The sequence below is a fragment of the Drosophila nasuta genome, chromosome X (assembly GCF_023558535.2).
Source record: "Drosophila nasuta strain 15112-1781.00 chromosome X, ASM2355853v1, whole genome shotgun sequence".
Taxonomy (NCBI): domain Eukaryota; kingdom Metazoa; phylum Arthropoda; class Insecta; order Diptera; family Drosophilidae; genus Drosophila; species Drosophila nasuta.
The window spans coordinates 4,556,952-4,576,343 of NC_083459.1; the positions used below are offsets into that span (position 1 = coordinate 4,556,952).

Consider the following 19,392-nt stretch of genomic DNA (forward strand, 5'->3'; position numbering starts at 1 on the left):
ATGGTCTGCACTGGCGGCTCCGGCTCACTTTTGTGAACCTTCGGGATTTCTCCTGTTTCTGCCAGCGATTTTTTACTGCGTAGAGGCGGGTCGACTGCCACCCCTACCGTCATTCTGCGGCCGGGTGGTCTCCTGCATCATCGTCATCAACTCCAGGAAGCCTGCGCGAATTTCATCGCGTATCGATGCCGAAATCCCCCTTCTGCAGCGAACTCCGGTAGGTCGCATGAGCCTGCGCGATTGCCGAGCTCACCGTCGATTTGATGACTGGGTCCGTCGACACTAATGGATACACTTGTCGGCCCGTATCCGCCGAATTACTTGCAGTTGTGGTTCTAATACCGGATGCTACTGCTGGTGGTTGAGTTCCCGGTTGCAAAGCCTCTTGCTCCAATTCTGCAAGTGCCTCAGCCTCAGCAAGTGTCTTCCGGGAATCCACGAAAGTTCATAGAAGTCCTCGCCATACCTCCCACTAAATGCTCGACCCTCCGACATTTCTATTTTCCTATCAATCTACTGCTAAGTAAGAAAAACGACAACTACCAAAATAAACTCCTCTAATAAATAATTAAACACCATAAATAAATTATTATTATTATTTGGTGGCTCTAAAACCCATTTCGGGTTTTGGCCGACCTCAGCGTCTCCCTCCTGGCGCCTCTGCTCTTCGCGCGCCTCCTCCAATTAGAAATACCCAGCAGATTGAGGTCCTGCTCTACTTGGTCCTTCCATCGAAGATTTGGTCGTCCCCTTCGTCGTTGCCCGTAGTCGACTTTCGCTTCGAATACCTTCTGAGCTGGAGATTCTTCATCCATACGCACAACGTGGTCGAGCCAGCGCAGACGTTGTATCGTGATGCGCCGGACCACGTCCACGTCGTCGTACAACTCGTACAGCTCGTGGTTCATCCGAATACGGAAGTCGTCCCCAATCCGAACGGGACCGAAGATCTTGCGAAGAATTTTCCTCTCGAACACTCCAAACTCTGCTGCATCTGTCATTGACACTACCCATGCTTCTGCGCCATAGAAGAGCACGGGTAGGATGAGTGTCTTGTAGAGTGCTAATTTTGTTCGGCGAGAGAGGTCTCTATTGTACATTTGCCTACTCAGACCAAAGTACCATAAATAAATACGTACCCTAATAAAAAAATAACACCAACAATTTTCCTTTTTCTTTCTATAACATTAACAAACAGAAGGGACGCATTACTACGCACAATTCAAACAATGGACAAACATTTAAGCACTAATCAGATGCTCTATCCATCACTCTCGTGATGGATGGCATCCAAGGAGCGCTACCTGAGATCTATTTTGATTCCGTCTCGCTTTTGAGCACGATTGGTGTCCGCTGTGTGGCAGGTGCGGCGCAGTATCGCTCCTATATCGATCTGGGTCACCTGTCGCCTATGCTGATAATAGAGCATCAGGCCAGCACACACCCAGCGCCACTCGAAATGAGACGGAACAAATAGTAAACATAAACAACAAAGAGAAAGTACCTATACAACAATGCTAACCTAATATCACAATTCTATCACAGTATTTGTTCGTTGATTCCACCAGGCTACGAAGACACGTTGCAAACTCTCTAATTCAACGTAAGAGTGACACACGCACATCAACAACAAAATGAACAAATCCTGCTACAAAAAAATGACATTAAGATTTGGATCCTGTCACCAAATGGAATCCCGATCAGAGCTGCGCAATTATGGGTTACTACCTCGTACCACATAAGACATCAGATGATCACTACATCGTTGGAACTATCTTTTTTTAATTTTTTGAATTCAAATTTCAATTGGGCGCCATATTGTTACGGACTGTTTGTCCTCCCTGGGCAGTGTTGCCAACTCTTCTGGTTATAAAATAGCTAAAGTAAGATATGAAAAACGCTAGAAACCGCCAGAAAATTAGGATGATAGCCAAAATATAAAGCTACGTGTTGAATTAAAATAGTTTATGGCAACACCTATGCATATAGAATATATATTTTATTGTGTTTTAGGATGATTAGCATTTTAACTTACCAAGTGTCTTGCTGACACTTACATATATCAGCACTCTCATCAGGCAACAAGGTGTACTTGGCATCACCGATACCCTCCTTTAATAACGATTTAAAGCTTGGAGCCAAAATATTTGTTATAATACTGGTGCACTTTGTTCTATGTAGCTTTAGAGCCGCCATCCTAAAAATTTGTCACGCCCAACAATCCCAAATGGTCAATGGGGCTCACCGACGAATGCCCCGCAACATACAAAGACAATGCCGTCTTTTGCCGGCAGGTTTTTGAAGAGACAGATGGAATTAACGTTATTGTGTTCGTCTGTGAAAACACAGATGACGAAGACTTGTGCTTTTTTGTCTTGGCATGCGCGTGAAATACCCAGATGGTGATAGTAAAACACTAGTAAAAATCGATAATAATGTAAAGATCTTTTGGCATATCGATGTTTTTACCATTGCAATGCAAAAATACTGTAAGGTTTTAAAGTGTGGCATCGTAAAACATAAAAATACACAAAGTTACCAAATGTTTTTAAAAAACTAAAGTTCCGACAGTTTTGTTTTGAAAATAGCTTTAATTCCCGCTAGTAGCTAGTTTTCAATTTATCCCGCATTTTGCTTTTGAAAACCGTCAGATCTAGCGGGGAAATAGCTAAATTGGCAACGCTGTCCTTGGGGCCGCGCCGGTTGGCTCATCGGTACTCAGGTGGAGTTCCATCCCTGGCTCGCAGTCCGCATAATCGATAACTCCACCGATACAAAAACAGCTGGTTAAAGACGGAAGAAACGCATCACTAACAAAACAAACAGCTGCCGCGCAATTGAAAATTGCGCTAAACAAAAGGAAATACAAAAAAACAAACTATTGGCGACGGTAAGTATAAAGAAAAACTACAATAAACACTCTCATTGATCCAATTTGTATTCGAATAGGGCCCAATTGGACCCCGGCGTACCCTCCCTGCCTGAGATGGCCACATCGGCGCCATCTCGCTTGCGTTGACCACCACATCAGTGGCTGCTCCTCATCCGGGGTAGCGCTGTGGAATTCCCCTCCCCACCATGCTGAGATGACTCACACAACCATGTTCAAGGTAATTACAATTATATCATCCATAAATTTCCTTAGTTACTAACATTTAATTAATTTATTTTTTATTTCCAGATATTTAAATTTTATTACGGCTACACGGAACAGGATTTGAAGCAAAAGCAAACAACAATGCAAACAAAGTACCAAATAACGAAGTAGGAACGGAGCGAAACAACAACGGCGTAAAGAACAACTTTTATAGTTCGCGCATTCGGGAGATTGGCATATATATTTACACATTTATAATTTTATATACGCACGTTTGTTTACATTTGCATACCTTTACTTACATCGCTTAATCATCTACCTTGACCTGCCTAAGAGCTCTTGGGATTGGTTAAGGGCGATATGGGTGAGGTGATATAGAAAATATCTGCATATATATATATCAATTAGTAAATACAAATGCATCAATCCCGCCGCAAGTAGTTTTTAAAGCATATTTGTATTAAATGAATGTATTTTGTCGTCCCTACTCTGTAATTTTTACAAGGAAATAAATTTTAATTTATTTTAATTTAATTTGTATTTCGAACTTTATTTTACTTTACTTTCCAATTTATAATGTCTTTTATTTTGTTTTTTATATCTTTTAACAATTTGTGATCGACAACTCGAGCTCGATCGAGCAATCGTTACCACCGGTAATGCGGGTATTGGGGCGTGTCGCACTGGAGATCAGAACGAGCACGGGCCTGGCACTGACTCACCAGTCGAATTTTTGCTTCTCGCTCAGCGTTGGCGGTGTCGTCTGACGCTCGCTGTCCCTCTTGCGGTGACGGTTGTCCGCACCTGTCCAGCGGTGATGCTCTGGTTGTTGCTGTCGTTGCAGTGGTTGTAGCTGTTATTGCCTTCTTCGCGCACACACTCGCAGCAATACGTATGCACACAATTTTTCGTACAGACACCAATTTTCCGACCTCTTTTTTTTCTTCTCGGTGGACCGTCTCCAACCTCGATCAAGAATCAACTCCTCTACTCAGCAAAATCCACATGCTAACCTCTCGTGAAAAAAGTTGACGTTCTTTTTTCATCTCATATTTAACAGGAGGAGCATTTTAAAACTTCCTCCCTCCCCTGGAGTTACCATTTCTTATCTCCGATATATCGCCTCGCGATATATCGATAACCCCCCAACTGCTGGCACAAACGATACCTAAAAACATAACAATTAAAATCAATCTCGATTACAATTAGTCAAATCGACATTCGTGCACAACGTCACCGTGGGCAAGACCATGATACAATTATACATACATGTATAATTGTATCATGGGCAAGACGAGAGACGGCTCTCACAACAAAGAAACAACGCGTACTTATCTTTTAAAGCGATCGATAATATTGCAAGTGCGGTCAATAGGGATGTCGAAAATATATCAAAATATATTTTCGAAAAAAAATAAATATTTTTTATCATGATATTTTAAAGCCGTAATATCGATAAATAAATATTTTTTTTTATATTTTCCGATATTTTGTTTTCGGTCAAACTATTCATTTTCAATTGGAAACCCGCAAGTTGTGAAAATGAGCTCCGCGAAATCTTATTATGAACTTAATGAAAAAACCGGAAAGTGCACTTTATGTTCTAAAATTATTAAAGCTAGTAGCAATAGTTCAAATTTATTGTCGCACCTAAAAAATAAGCACCAGGATGCATACACAAAATGTATTAGCAAGGTATATATGCATGTCTAAAAAGAGGTGTGATTTTCCATTTTAAAATATACACACACACACTCACAGTGATGCTATGTTTTGGCGCCAACGCCAATGTTAACATGTCGCAATTTTTTTAGAAACTTGTGTTTTTATGTATCTAATATATAAAATTATTTTATTAGAGCTCCTCAAAAACAGATGAAGATTTGATGCAAACAACTATTTCTAAATCGTTTATGAATGCTGAAAATTTCCAGGGTATGGTATTTGTTATTCGTCATTACAATGGTAAGTTAATTGTTGCTACATTTTCAGACAAAACGAAGCAAGTATGAAGGATGTTCTTATAAAAAAATCAGATGAATATTTAACCGGATTGAGCAAAAACAAGATTTTGATTAAAGCTTCATTATTGGATCCGCGCTTCAAAAAAATGTATGTACATTCCTCCCACAATGGTGTTGGAAGCCTCAAAGGACATTCTGGAGGAGATGCAACTTAATAGCGAAGGAAAGAGAGTACGTAATTTACTATTATTAGCTAAGATCTTTTAAATATACTAATTAATTTTTAAAATATGCTTACTTACAGCGCTCGTTAAACTTGCAACCGCCGGAAGAATTAGATATAACAAATTTCAACCGCCAAAAAGTTTTTTTGAGGCTCACAATAGAAGCATTCAGCAAACGAAAAGCTCGGACAGCCCCTCTGAAAAGGAGTTTAACTTATATATTTCATTGCCAAACTCCAATTGGGAAGCTGACCCAATAGAATTCTGGACTTCCCAACAGCAGACAATGCCACACATTTCAAAGTTGGCACTACGTTACCTGATAACACCAGGTAACTCAGTATCCTCAGAAAGGATGGCTTCGGCTATCAAATGTGTAGTGTGTGACTCACGCAGCCGTATGACTGATCGACATGTAACACAGCTTGTATTTTTAAAATCAGTGGTCAAATAATACTGGAAATAAATTTAAGTTTATCTAACGTATATACATATATTATATATTAAAAAGTAATAAAAGCTTACAAAAATATTAAGTATTTGTGTTGCTGGTTTAGTTTGGATGAATTTAAGAGGGTCATTAGAAGCAATAGTGAGGGAATGTAATACGAACATTAGATTAAAAAAAGAGACATTTTTAAAGGCCTGATCCCACCAAAAAAAATTCTTATATGGGCAATTCCCAAAAAAAGGTAAACCACGATATTTCATAAAGAAATATCCAAATTTTCATAATACAATGGATCCGTAGCATATCTCCATTGTTTTTATAAAAAAATTTGCCTGCAAACTGAAAAAATGTAATTTTTTCACTTTTAGCTCCTTTTTTATGCATTTTGATGTTTAATTATTTCACAAGGAAAACATAAGATATGTTTGCATTTTTTCTACCAAATCTCTTAATAGCAATCCAATAATAAGATAAAAATGCAAAGTGAGCGAAAAAAAGTTCAATTAACTTTTCATTTTTATTTTGCTTCTTATCTATTGTAATTGATCCGCAATAAGTGCAAGCAGGTAAATGAAACTTCGCGTGTTAAGTGATTTTGGTACATATATTTTAAATATAAACAAGTAAGAAAGCTACAGTCGAGTGTACTCGACTGTGAGATACCCGCTACCCATTTTGAATAAAAGAAATATATTTTGCGGTATTTTCTCAAAATATACCAAATATACTGCAAAAATACTAAAAATATACCGAATGGTATATTTGGTATATCGACATAGTACCGTATTCAAAATATACCATAGACAGCACAATATACCAGATTGTCAGCCAAAGCAACTAAGACCCCTAGTAAGTAGGCGTTTTTGCCCATACAAAAGTATTTCTTTAATAACTTCGACAATTTTTATCTGATCGCAACCAAAATTTCAGAAATCATAAATACTATAGTTATTATTGTATATACCAAAATTCGGAACTCTAGCTTTAAAATTACGCTTGTTATTCGATTTTTTTGATTTGCGGGGGCGGAAGTGGGCGTGGCAAAATTTGAAACAAACTTGATCTGCGTGCAAACATAACAAATGCTGTCGAAAAAAAATTATAGCTCTATCTCTTATAGTCTCTGAGATCCAGTGTTTCATACGGACAGACGGACAGACACACAGACGGACATGGCTATATCGTCTCGGCTGTTGACGCTGATCAAGAATATATATACTTTATAGGGTCGGAGATGCCTCCTTCTACCTGTTACATACATTTCCTGCCGGCACAAAGTTATAATACCCTTCTACCCTATGGGTAGCGGGTATAAAAATCGTTGGGGTTACTCAAACCAATCTTTTTTTATTGATTGTCAAAGTAGCGTACGTTCGCGACCTTACCTATAAGCATATGTCGATTTTTAGTAGCGTCGCATGGATTTAAAAAAAAAAAAATTTTTTTTGTATTTGTTTTTGAAACCTATGTCGTTTGCAATTACTTATTACTTGTTAGTTATTACTTATTATTTATTACATATTTTTCTTGCTATTAATAAATTTCAGTACATATTTCATATTTAATAAAAATTTATTTTATTTGCTTTTAAATGTTATTAGACACATTAAATTGAGGTAAATCCGTTTGTTTTTTATGAAATATAAAGTTATTAATAAAAAAAAGTTGTAAAAATAAAAATTTAATAAATAAAACAACATGGAAAAATCGTACGTTCGCGACCGGAACTTAATTAAATTAAAAATAAATAAATGGAGATATTTTCTTGGGAGTAGACTTAATAGAAAGCAACATGATTCTACTTTAAAAGTAAAGTTATTTCTTTAAAATATTCCGTCTCAATTCGCAGAGTTTTGTATTTTACTGTATTAAGCCAAAGTCGACTTCCATTTTGCGTACGTTCGCGACCGCATGTTTTTTGACAATATTATGAAAATTAAAAATCGATAAGCCCATAATTTACACTAACCCAAGAGCTAAACAAATGCTATCGAAGAGTAAAAAAAAAGTTTCAGGAAACGTTTGTTTTCGATTTTATTTTTTTAATTTATCTCGTACGAACGTACGTTCGCGACTTTGGGAAATGCCCATATATGATAAATACTCGATACATCGATATTTTTTCTTGATATTTAAAAAAATTATTTTGATATTTTTCAAAAAATTAAAATATCATTGATACGATATTTTTTTAAATATCATGCAACCCTAGCGGTCAATTATCCCCAACTTGACCGAATTCTTAAACGTAGAGAGCAATAGAGCTCGCTCTTGCTCTCCTTCGCTACCATCGATGTGTCTGCAGCCTAAGAGCGCAGTAAACAGTACCGCAATTTCGCTGACAACGTCAACCGTAACAACAACAACAACAGCTACTGTATTGCTAGCAGCGCAAACATTAATACGTCTGCCGCTACGCTGCCTGAAAAACAGAACAAAAACAGTGAACATATTAAGTCGGCTGTGCAGACTGGTATGGATCGCCACATTCAAAGCAAACGGAGGACGAGCACCCTAAATTCTCAACGCAAAATAACCCGTGGTAATGCTAGCCTAACTGCAAAATACAAAGGGACATGAACTCAAACCGATATAAAACTTTGGCAGACCCCAATGAGGTTGAGGCGGCCGAATCTACTGAAGTCGAGAAAAGGAAGCCAAAGCCTCCGCCTATTTATATACGAGAAAAAAGTTCCAATGGTCTTCTCAACAAAATTATTGTGCTTATTGGCAAGGATAACTTCCACATAATACCCCTTGTGAAGGGCAACAGAAAGCCGCAGCCAGAAAATAAGCCCCTGAAGAAATACGAAGTGCACCCTATATACAATCTTCAGTTCCTGCTGCACCGCCGAATTACAGTTGAGGAACCGCACAAACGCAATGGTACGGTACAATGTGCGAACTGCCAAGAATATGGTCATACAAGGTCAGCCAGATCCTCACTAGGACACGCGCTTCAAAATTACGACCGGCTACCCCTGCCTCAAAAAAGTTCATTTCTGCAATCAGCATACTAAGAACCGAGCATGGCTCAGCAGCATCAATCACCGAAGCAGCCAAAAAGCAACTTCGAAACTATGATATGCAGCCTACAACAAAGCCTTACGGAATTTACATATATCATTTATGCGCACAACTGTGCAAGATTTAATGCGAAACCAAAATCAATTCGCTCGCTCTCGAAGTCGCAGTCGGACGTGTTTTTTTTCTTCCCTCTTAAACTTTGTGATTTTTCATTAAATTTCATATTTATTTACAATTAATATAACATTAATTTTACTCTCTCACTTGTGTTTAACTACAGATCATTAAATCGTTGTGTGCTTTCTTGTATTTAGTATATTATTATCATTTTTCTGAAAATATAACAACAAATTGTGTGGTCAAACTTAGCTTTGCTTTGTTAGCAAAACAATTCTGTTTTCGTTGCCGCTGCACTTTGTTTTTGTATTTTTGTTTACTTTCGCGCTCTTCTTTTTTCACTTGCTATTCTTTGCGCTCAACGCTGTTACAATAGTTAACTCTCCCTCTCTTGGTGTTGTTGTTGGCTTTCGTCTATCTTGCGTCTCGCTCGACCCGCGCTTTACTCTCAGTGCTTGTGCTTTGTGCTCTCAACGCTCTTTAGAATAGTAACTCTCCCTCTCTTGGTGTTGTAGTTGCCTATCTATCTTGCGTCTCGCTCGACCTGTGTTTTGTGCTCTTCGTAAGTACAGATCATATTAGTTTGCAAATAATTTACCTACTTTGATTTATTTCTTTTTTGGTTTTTAATTGGTTTAATAAACTTTGTTTTAGCAATATGTTGGTCTGCTATAACAAGAACAAGATTTTGATTAAAGCTTCATTATTGGATCCGCGCTTCAAAAAAATGTATGTACATTCCTCCCACAATGGTGTTGGAAGCCTCAAAGGACATTCTGGAGGAGATGCAACTTAATAGCGAAGGAAAGAGAGTACGTAATTTACTATTATTAGCTAAGATCTTTTAAATATACTAATTAATTTTTAAAATATGCTTACTTACAGCGCTCGTTAAACTTGCAACCGCCGGAAGAATTAGATATAACAAATTTCAACCGCCAAAAAGTTTTTTTGAGGCTCACAATAGAAGCATTCAGCAAACGAAAAGCTCGGACAGCCCCTCTGAAAAGGAGTTTAACTTATATATTTCATTGCCAAACTCCAATTGGGAAGCTGACCCAATAGAATTCTGGACTTCCCAACAGCAGACAATGCCACACATTTCAAAGTTGGCACTACGTTACCTGATAACACCAGGTAACTCAGTATCCTCAGAAAGGATGGCTTCGGCTATCAAATGTGTAGTGTGTGACTCACGCAGCCGTATGACTGATCGACATGTAACACAGCTTGTATTTTTAAAATCAGTGGTCAAATAATACTGGAAATAAATTTAAGTTTATCTAACGTATATACATATATTATATATTAAAAAAGTAATAAAAGCTTACAAAAATATTAAGTATTTGTGTTGCTGGTTTAGTTTGGATGAATTTAAGAGGGTCATTAGAAGCAATAGTGAGGGAATGTAATACGAACATTAGATTAAAAAAAGAGACATTTTTAAAGGCCTGATCCCACCAAAAAAAATTCTTATATGGGCAATTCCCAAAAAAAGGTAAACCACGACCGAAAAAAAAAATCTTCACATTCATCGTATTTTTTTGTATAATGTCATAAAGAAATATCCAAATTTTCATAATACAATGGATCCGTAGCATATCTCCATTGTTTTTATAAAAAAATTTGCCTGCAAACTGAAAAAATGTAATTTTTTCACTTTTAGCTCCTTTTTTATGCATTTTGATGTTTAATTATTTCACAAGGAAAACATAAGATATGTTTGCATTTTTTTCTACCAAATCTCTTAATAGCAATCCAATAATAAGATAAAAAATGCAAAGTGAGCGAAAAAAAGTTCAATTAACTTTTCATTTTTATTTTGCTTCTTATCTATGTTCAAATCGTAAATTCGCGACCGAAAACATCATTTTATTGTAATTGATCCGCAATAAGTGCAAGCAGGTAAATGAAACTTCGCGTGTTAAGTGATTTTGGTACATATATTTTAAATATAAACAAGTAAGAAAGCTACAGTCGAGTGTACTCGACTGTGAGATACCCGCTACCCATTTTGAATAAAAGAAATATATTTTGCGATATTTTCTCAAAATATACCAAATATACTGCAAAAATACTAAAAATATACCGAATGGTATATTTGGTATATCGACATAGTACCGTATTCAAAATATACCATAGACAGCACAATATACCAGATTGTCAGCCAAAGCAACTAAGACCCCTAGTAAGTAGGCGTTTTTGCCCATACAAAAGTATTTCTTTAATAACTTCGACAATTTTTATCTGATCGCAACCAAAATTTCAGAAATCATAAATACTATAGTTATTATTGTATATACCAAAATTCGGAACTCTAGCTTTAAAATTACGCTTGTTATTCGATTTTTTTGATTTGCGGGGCGGAAGTGGGCGTGGCAAAAATTTGAAACAAACTTGATCTGCGTGCAAACATAACAAATGCTGTCGAAAAAAAATTATAGCTCTATCTCTTATAGTCTCTGAGATCCAGTGTTTCATACGGACAGACGGACAGACACACAGACGGACAGACGGACATGGCTATATCGTCTCGGCTGTTGACGCTGATCAAGAATATATATACTTTATAGGGTCGGAGATGCCTCCTTCTACCTGTTACATACATTTCCTGCCGGCACAAAGTTATAATACCCTTCTACCCTATGGGTAGCGGGTATAAAAATCGTTGGGGTTACTCAAACCAATCTTTTTTTATTGATTGTCAAAGTAGCGTACGTTCGCGACCTTACCTATAAGCATATGTCGATTTTTAGTAGCGTCGCATGGATTTAAAAAAAAATTTTTTTGTATTTGTTTTTGAAAACTATGTCGTTTGCAATTACTTATTACTTGTTAGTTATTACTTATTATTTATTACATATTTTTCTTGCTATTAATACATTTCAGTACATATTTCATATTTAATAAAAATTTATTTTATTTGCTTTTAAATGTTATTAGACACATTAAATTGAGGTAAATCCGTTTGTTTTTATGAAATATAAAGTTATTAATAAAAAAAAGTTGTAAAAATAAAAATTTAATAAATAAAACAACATGGAAAAATCGTACGTTCGCGACCGTACGTTCGCGACCGGAACTTAATTAAATTAAAAATAAATAAATGGAGATATTTTCTTGGGAGTAGACTTAATAGAAAGCAACATGATTCTACTTTAAAAGTAAAGTTATTTCTTTAAAATATTCCGTCTCAATTCGCAGAGTTTTGTATTTTACTGTATTAAGCCAAAGTCGACTTCCATTTTGCGTACGTTCGCGACCGCATGTTTTTTGACAATATTATGAAAATTAAAAATCGATAAGCCCCATAATTTACACTAACCCAAGAGCTAAACAAATGCTATCGAAGAGTAAAAAAAAAGTTTCAGGAAACGTTTGTTTTCGATTTTATTTTTTTAATTTATCTCGTACGAACGTACGTTCGCGACTTTGGGAAATGCCCATATATGATAAATACTCGATACATCGATATTTTTTCTTGATATTTAAAAAAATTATTTTGATATTTTTCAAAAAATTAAAATATCATTGATACGATATTTTTTAAATATCATGCAACCCTAGCGGTCAATTATCCCCAACTTGACCGAATTCTTAAACGTAGAGAGCAATAGAGCTCGCTCTTGCTCTCCTTCGCTACCATCGATGTGTCTGCAGCCTAAGAGCGCAGTAAACAGTACCGCAATTTCGCTGACAACGTCAACCGTAACAACAACAACAACAGCTACTGTATTGCTAGCAGCGCAAACATTAATACGTCTGCCGCTACGCTGCCTGAAAAACAGAACAAAAACAGTGAACATATTAAGTCGGCTGTGCAGACTGGTATGGATCGCCACATTCAAAGCAAACGGAGGACGAGCACCCTAAATTCTCAACGCAAAATAACCCGTGGTAATGCTAGCCTAACTGCAAAATACAAAGGGACATGAACTCAAACCGATATAAAACTTTGGCAGACCCCAATGAGGTTGAGGCGGCCGAATCTACTGAAGTCGAGAAAAGGAAGCCAAAGCCTCCGCCTATTTATATACGAGAAAAAAGTTCCAATGGTCTTCTCAACAAAATTATTGTGCTTATTGGCAAGGATAACTTCCACATAATACCCCTTGTGAAGGGCAACAGAAAGCCGCAGCCAGAAAATAAGCCCCTGAAGAAATACGAAGTGCACCCTATATACAATCTTCAGTTCCTGCTGCACCGCCGAATTACAGTTGAGGAACCGCACAAACGCAATGGTACGGTACAATGTGCGAACTGCCAAGAATATGGTCATACAAGGTCAGCCAGATCCTCACTAGGACACGCGCTTCAAAATTACGACCGGCTACCCCTGCCTCAAAAAGTTCATTTCTGCAATCAGCATACTAAGAACCGAACATGGCTCAGCAGCATCAATCACCGAAGCAGCCAAAAAGCAACTTCGAAACTATGATATGCAGCCTACAACAAAGCCTTACGGAATTTACATATATCATTTATGCGCACAACTGTGCAAGATTTAATGCGAAACCAAAATCAATTCGCTCGCTCTCGAAGTCGCAGTCGGACGTGTTTTTTTTCTTCCCTCTTAAACTTTGTGATTTTTCATTAAATTTCATATTTATTTACAATTAATATAACATTAATTTTACTCTCTCACTTGTGTTTAACTACAGATCATTAAATCGTTGTGTGCTTTCTTGTATTTAGTATATTATTATCATTTTTCTGAAAATATAACAACAAATTGTGTGGTCAAACTTAGCTTTGCTTTGTTAGCAAAACAATTCTGTTTTCGTTGCCGCTGCACTTTGTTTTTGTATTTTTGTTTACTTTCGCGCTCTTCTTTTTTCACTTGCTATTCTTTGCGCTCAACGCTGTTACAATAGTTAACTCTCCCTCTCTTGGTGTTGTTGTTGGCTTTCGTCTATCTTGCGTCTCGCTCGACCCGCGCTTTACTCTCAGTGCTTGTGCTTTGTGCTCTCAACGCTCTTTAGAATAGTAACTCTCCCTCTCTTGGTGTTGTAGTTGCCTATCTATCTTGCGTCTCGCTCGACCTGTGTTTTGTGCTCTTCGTAAGTACAGATCATATTAGTTTGCAAATAATTTACCTACTTTGATTTATTTCTTTTTTGTTTTTTAATTGGTTTAATAAACTTTGTTTTAGCAATATGTTGGTCTGCTATAACAAGAAATGCCGGGTGCCAGTTGGTGCCAAAATGGGTTTTGTTTGTTGCTGGTTATGCGACAACGTTGCACAAGTCAGGATTAAGATGGACTTGTGAACACTATAGGGAGTCTGAATCGATATTGCTGGGTTTATACGGCAGACGCGAACTGGTTTTAAAGATATATTGGCGGGCTTTAAAAAACTCTCCGATAGCTTTTCTGCCTTGGATTCTGGGTTTAAGAGTATGAAGCTCTTGACCGAGTCTCCGAAGCGTAAAAAAAGCCAATACGCGTCTGTCGATTACCCCAGTCGAGCTTTCTGTCCCAGTTGATGTTCCAAGTTTATCTGTACCACCTGCTGGGGAATTAATGTCATTTAATTCTCCGTCCCCTCAACCATCGGTAGCTCTGGATGCTCCACATCATGACATTACGTCATTAAGATTGGAGTCTCCTGCTCCGGCTTCGATTTCGTTGTCGACTGAGATGGAGACGGTTGAAGAAATTCAACCATCACCATTCTCAGTTGAGATCGTTAGTCCTGTCACGATAGAAGAATCGCCTCCAGCTCCTACCTCAGTTGTCCGCAACACATTAGTTGCAGTGCCCCCTCTTAGGCAGATTTTCGTTTCAAGGCTTTCCCCTGATACGACATCTGATGATATTCGGGCTTATATTAAGTCCAAATCCCAAGCCAGGGTTAAAGTAGATAAATTTAATTTCTCGTATGAACGGGAGATTTCGTCTTTTAAAATAAGTGTTCCGGTTGAACAATTTAGCATGATGTGCAGTAAAGAGTTTTGGCCGGAACACCTATTAGTTAAAGAATTAGTTGCTAAAAAGAAAAATCGGTCTCCGGTTTCTCTTCCTAGTAGTGGCAAGAATTCTATTTCAAAGCCTCTATGTCTGTCAGCTCAAAAAACTAACATCTTCTTTACTTCTTGGCTATCAGAATGTAAGAGGTATTTGTAGTAAACTTACTGACTTATATTTAAATAGTGTATCTTTCCCTTTCAATGTCATTGCCTTTACTGAAACTTGGTTAAGAAATGACATCCTTGATACGGAAATCTTTTCTAGTAGATTTTCCGTATACAGACGTGACCGCAAGGTACGTCGCGGTGGTGGGGTTTTAATTGCAGTAGATGCTCAATTAAATTCAGAGTTGATTGAGCACACTTCTGATATTGAGCTAGTGGCTGTTAGATTATCCTTTGGTAGTTTTAACATTTTTATTTCTTGCTCATATATCCCCCCTGCTTCAGATGATGCTTTGTATTTAGCTCATTTTTCTATTATTTTTAAGATTTCTAATATGCTTTCTGATCGTGATCACTTAATAGTCCTTGGTGATTTTAATATTGCTGGGGTGTCGTGGCATTCCGTCAAGAATTTAAATGGACTTTGCCCCTCTGTATCCCATGTTTTTATTGATAGTCTCTTCGGGGTATCATTGTCTCAGATTAACGGTATTCCAAATTGCTTAAACAGGTCTCTAGACCTTATTTTTGTTTTAGACCCAGATTCATGTTCTCTATCGAGAATATCTCCTATATCTTCCCCTGAAGACCCTTACCATCCCACTTTAGAAATTATGTTGGAGCTCCCATTTATTGCGTCAGAGTCGAGTGTACGTTGTGGTGAGCTTTCTCGTTGTTTTCGGAAAACCGATTTTGAGAAACTTGCTCTGCTTATATCTCAAACTGACTGGTCCCAACTTTCGCTGTCTACAAACTTGGATATAGTGGTAGAATTTTTTTACTCGACTTTAAACTCCCTATTTGATGCTTGTGTTCCATCAAGTATTCCACATTTGTCTGATAAACCCTTATGGTTTACCAAGAAATTATCGAATTTAAAAAATCGTAAGTCGAGACTTTACAAAAAATTCAAAGGAACTGGCTCTTCTTTTGATTTTCTGCGTTATTCTGTTGCACAAGCTGCTTTTCGCACTCATAACAATGGGTGTTATAATAATTATTTGAGTAGGTGCAGAATAAGATTTCAGCGTGATCCAAAGCGATTTTACGACTTCGTTAACTCGAAGCGTAGATCCGCGTCATCACCAGCATTTATGTCTTTGGAGAATATGACAGTATCTAATGGTCATGATGTTGCCGATTTATTTGCGGACTTTTTCCAAACGACATATTCTGTCCCAAGTTCTCAAAATTCCTTTTCTTATCCTTATCAGTTAAATTCATCTAATTGTATTTTTGGTCCTTTAATTACTGAAAGCTCGATTTTAACGTAACAATTGGCTATAAAACCTGTTTTTTCGGCTGGTTCGGATGGAGTACCTAGTTGTGTGCCAAGGTATTGTGCTGGTAGTATCTGTAAATCGCTTTTTAAATTGTTTGAATTATCCGTTAACTCATGTTCTTTTCCTAAAATCTGGAAAAAATCATACATTATACCTATCCTAAAAAAAGGGAGTAAATCTAAAGTTCAAAATTATCGCGGTATATCTAAATTATCCGCGATTCCGAAAGCATTTGAAAAAATTATAACTTCTCAACTGCAACATCTGTGTAAATCTATAATTTCACCTTACCAACATGGGTTTGTGAAGTCTAGATCCACTTCTACTAACTTATTGGAGTTCTCTTCTATTGTAATTAAAGGATTCGAGAATAAAATGCAAACGGATGTCATTTACACTGATTTTAGTAAGGCTTTTGACTCTGTTAATCATCACCTCTTACTGTATAAGCTTAATGTTTTATGGTTTCCTCATAGCCTAATTGAGTGGATATCCTCATACCTTTCCAACAGAATTCAAAATGTTTATTATAATGGTTTTGTATCTAAATGTGTCCAAGTCACTTCTGGTGTGCCCCAGGGCAGTCATTTAGGTCCTCTATTGTTCACTTTGTTCATAAATGATCTTCCTTCTGTTATTGAGCATTCCCGTGTACTTATGTACGTCGATGATGTTAAGCTTTGCCTGACATTTAATGATAGTCTTGCGAGCTCACTGTTACAATGTGACCTTAATCGTCTAGAATCTTGGTGCAGAGTAAATATGTTACATCTCAATAGCAATAAGTGTAAGTTTATGACCTTTTGTAGGGGTTCTTCCCAGTTAAATAACTATATGTTATATGATACTCCTCTAGAGCGAATTGAAGGTGTGAATGACTTAGGGGTTTTGCTTGATGCAAAACTAAAATTTGATAAAAATATTCTGTCTGCTGTAAATAGGGCCATGGGTGTTCTGGGATTTATAAAACGCTGGTCGAAAGAGTTCAATGATCCCTACATCACTAAGACTTTGTACGTCTCACTGGTTCGTCCTATCCTTGAGTACGGATCTCTTGTCTGGAATCCCCAGTATAGGGTTTATCAAGATAGGATTGAATCGGTGCAGAAACAATTCTTATTATTTGCTCTTCGTAGTTTAAATTGGAATCCTAATATTAGATTACCACCGTATCGAAGTAGACTTTTATTACTAAACTTTCCTTCTCTTTCTGACCTTAGAACTATGCAAGGTGCTGTTTTTATACAGAGACTAATTAATGGTGAAATAGACTCTTTGGAGCTGTTAAGTCAAATTAGTTTTGGAGTTCCTGTCAGGATCACTAGGAATTTCCTTCCTCTTCTCATTTCACGTAGATCTACTAACTTTGCTTGCCATAATCCCTTCCGTATTCTGTGTGTGAACTATAATAATCTCAATAACGTAGTTTGCTCTAGTAAATCTATTCCTTTGCTTAAAACCTTATTATTAGCTTATTTATCGAGTATTTAATTGTTATTTATATTATTATACATTTACTCTAACATATTTTTAATCTAATTTAATTAGCTGTCCAGCGTCTTTTAATATTTATTCGCGGTTTTCGTTTAATGCATGCTGTTCACAAATTTATTTTGTTTTGTCCGCGCGTCAACAAGCCCGTGCTTGGTATCGCTGGGCCACTTGATGGTACTGCCGTTAGTACGTCAGTGTCCAAATAAATAAATAAATAAATAAACTGCTGGTTTCACAACAATCCAAATAATGACTTCCCTACGGATATCTACGTGGAACGCTAACGGCGTTTCGCAACACAAACTTGAGTTAGCTCAATTCCTGCTCCATCTATCAAAATACAATTAAATACTGGCAACCAACTTACACTAGCCGCCGTATACGTATATGAGTTTATGCAGTTTTTCAACTCACTAGAAGACCACTTCATAGCAGCAGACACACTGGGGATCTCGTCTCGTGACTTCAAAAGGAAAGCAGCTCTCTCTAATGCAATTATCAACGTCAAGAACAAGCACACCAACATACTGGCCGGCAGACCCAAAGAAACTAAATCTGTTTATTCTACTCCGTCGTCCAGGAACATTGGAACAACCACTATTAATTGACCTCACAGAAAATCTATTGGGTTAAGTACAGAAAGTATATTAGCTCACAGATTGAGATAAGTCCTCATCTTAACAATGAAGCAATGAATGAACAATGAAGAACAGCTTTGTTAATTCACTGCAGTCTATACATGTCTCTGCAGCTCGAGCTTACACTTCAAACTATAAATATACAACACATTCAAAAGACAAATCTACAAATCGAGCAGCTCGTCCACATCCGATAAAGATTTCTTCCAACCAAATCCTGCCACGAGTGCGTTTACATTGCCGACTTTCCCATATGAGCCTCAGCTTCAACATGAGCCAATTGAATTTCGCGTAAATGAAATCGTAAGCATCATCAAAAATCAACTGAATCCGAAAAAATCCCTGGGCTGCGACCACATAACTCCCAAAATGATCATCGAGCTCCCATATTGCGCCGTTTGCACTATCACCCAGCTTTTCAATGCCATCGCAAAACTTGGCCACTATCCAGTGAGATGGAAAAAGTCAATTATAATAATGATAGCAAAGCCGGGAAAAGACCACACAATCCCCACGTCGTATAGACCTATAAGCCTACTTTCATGCTTATCTAAACTCTTTGAAAAATGCGTTTTGATTCGGATAAACACATACCTAAGACTCCAGGAAGGAATCCCGTCACATCAATTTGGGTTTCGTGAAAAGCACGGAACAATTGAGCAGGTCAACCGGTAAACATCAGAAATTCGGAACGCGATCGAAGAACGAGAGTACTGTACTGCCATATTTTTAGATGTCTATCAAGCATTTGATAGAGTCTGGCTAAAAGGTCTAATGTACAAGATCAAGACAATGCTCCCCAACAACACCCACAACCCTTTAGAGTCTTACCTTTACTACAGAAAATTTTGGTGTGAGATGCAACACTGCTATATCTGAAGATTTCACTGTTGGAGCTGGAGTTCCCTAAGGTAGCGTGCTAGGGCCAACACTATACGTCGTCTACACAGCAGACATCCCGAC

General features: G+C 37.4%; 2 protein-coding genes and 3 long non-coding RNA genes across 9 annotated transcripts; all 5 read left to right on the forward strand.

The window, feature by feature from the left end:
- Positions 1-2,812: 2,812 nt before the first annotated feature.
- LOC132797136 (uncharacterized) lies at positions 2,813-3,526 on the forward strand. Its single transcript, XR_009633627.1, has 3 exons — positions 2,813-2,890; positions 2,950-3,110; positions 3,182-3,526. It is a non-coding gene; the product is annotated as an uncharacterized LOC132797136 (long non-coding RNA).
- A 288-nt stretch (positions 3,527-3,814) lies between these two features.
- Positions 3,815-5,808, forward strand: LOC132795882 (uncharacterized). 5 transcript variants are annotated; one of them, XR_009633476.1, is made up of 5 exons: positions 3,815-4,459; positions 4,632-4,792; positions 4,957-5,032; positions 5,090-5,292; positions 5,366-5,808. It is a non-coding gene; the product is annotated as an uncharacterized LOC132795882 (long non-coding RNA). The 5 variants fall into 5 exon arrangements; XR_009633477.1 differs by having other exon boundaries at positions 3,815-4,424; XR_009633478.1 differs by having other exon boundaries at positions 3,815-3,989.
- Positions 5,809-8,072: 2,264 nt separating this feature from the next.
- Positions 8,073-8,756, forward strand: LOC132795464 (uncharacterized). Its single transcript, XM_060806175.1, has 2 exons — positions 8,073-8,278; positions 8,344-8,756. Exons 1-2 carry the CDS (start codon positions 8,212-8,214, stop codon positions 8,754-8,756), a joined length of 480 nt encoding a protein of 159 aa, XP_060662158.1. The 5' UTR covers positions 8,073-8,211.
- Positions 8,757-8,783: 27 nt separating this feature from the next.
- Positions 8,784-10,163, forward strand: LOC132796411 (uncharacterized). Its single transcript, XR_009633553.1, has 3 exons — positions 8,784-9,442; positions 9,535-9,692; positions 9,766-10,163. It is a non-coding gene; the product is annotated as an uncharacterized LOC132796411 (long non-coding RNA).
- A 2,429-nt stretch (positions 10,164-12,592) lies between these two features.
- Positions 12,593-13,989, forward strand: LOC132796449 (uncharacterized). The gene is made up of 2 exons (XM_060807623.1): positions 12,593-12,777; positions 12,843-13,989. Exons 1-2 carry the CDS (start codon positions 12,711-12,713, stop codon positions 13,316-13,318), a joined length of 543 nt encoding a protein of 180 aa, XP_060663606.1. The 5' UTR covers positions 12,593-12,710; the 3' UTR covers positions 13,319-13,989.
- Positions 13,990-19,392: the final 5,403 nt, after the last annotated feature.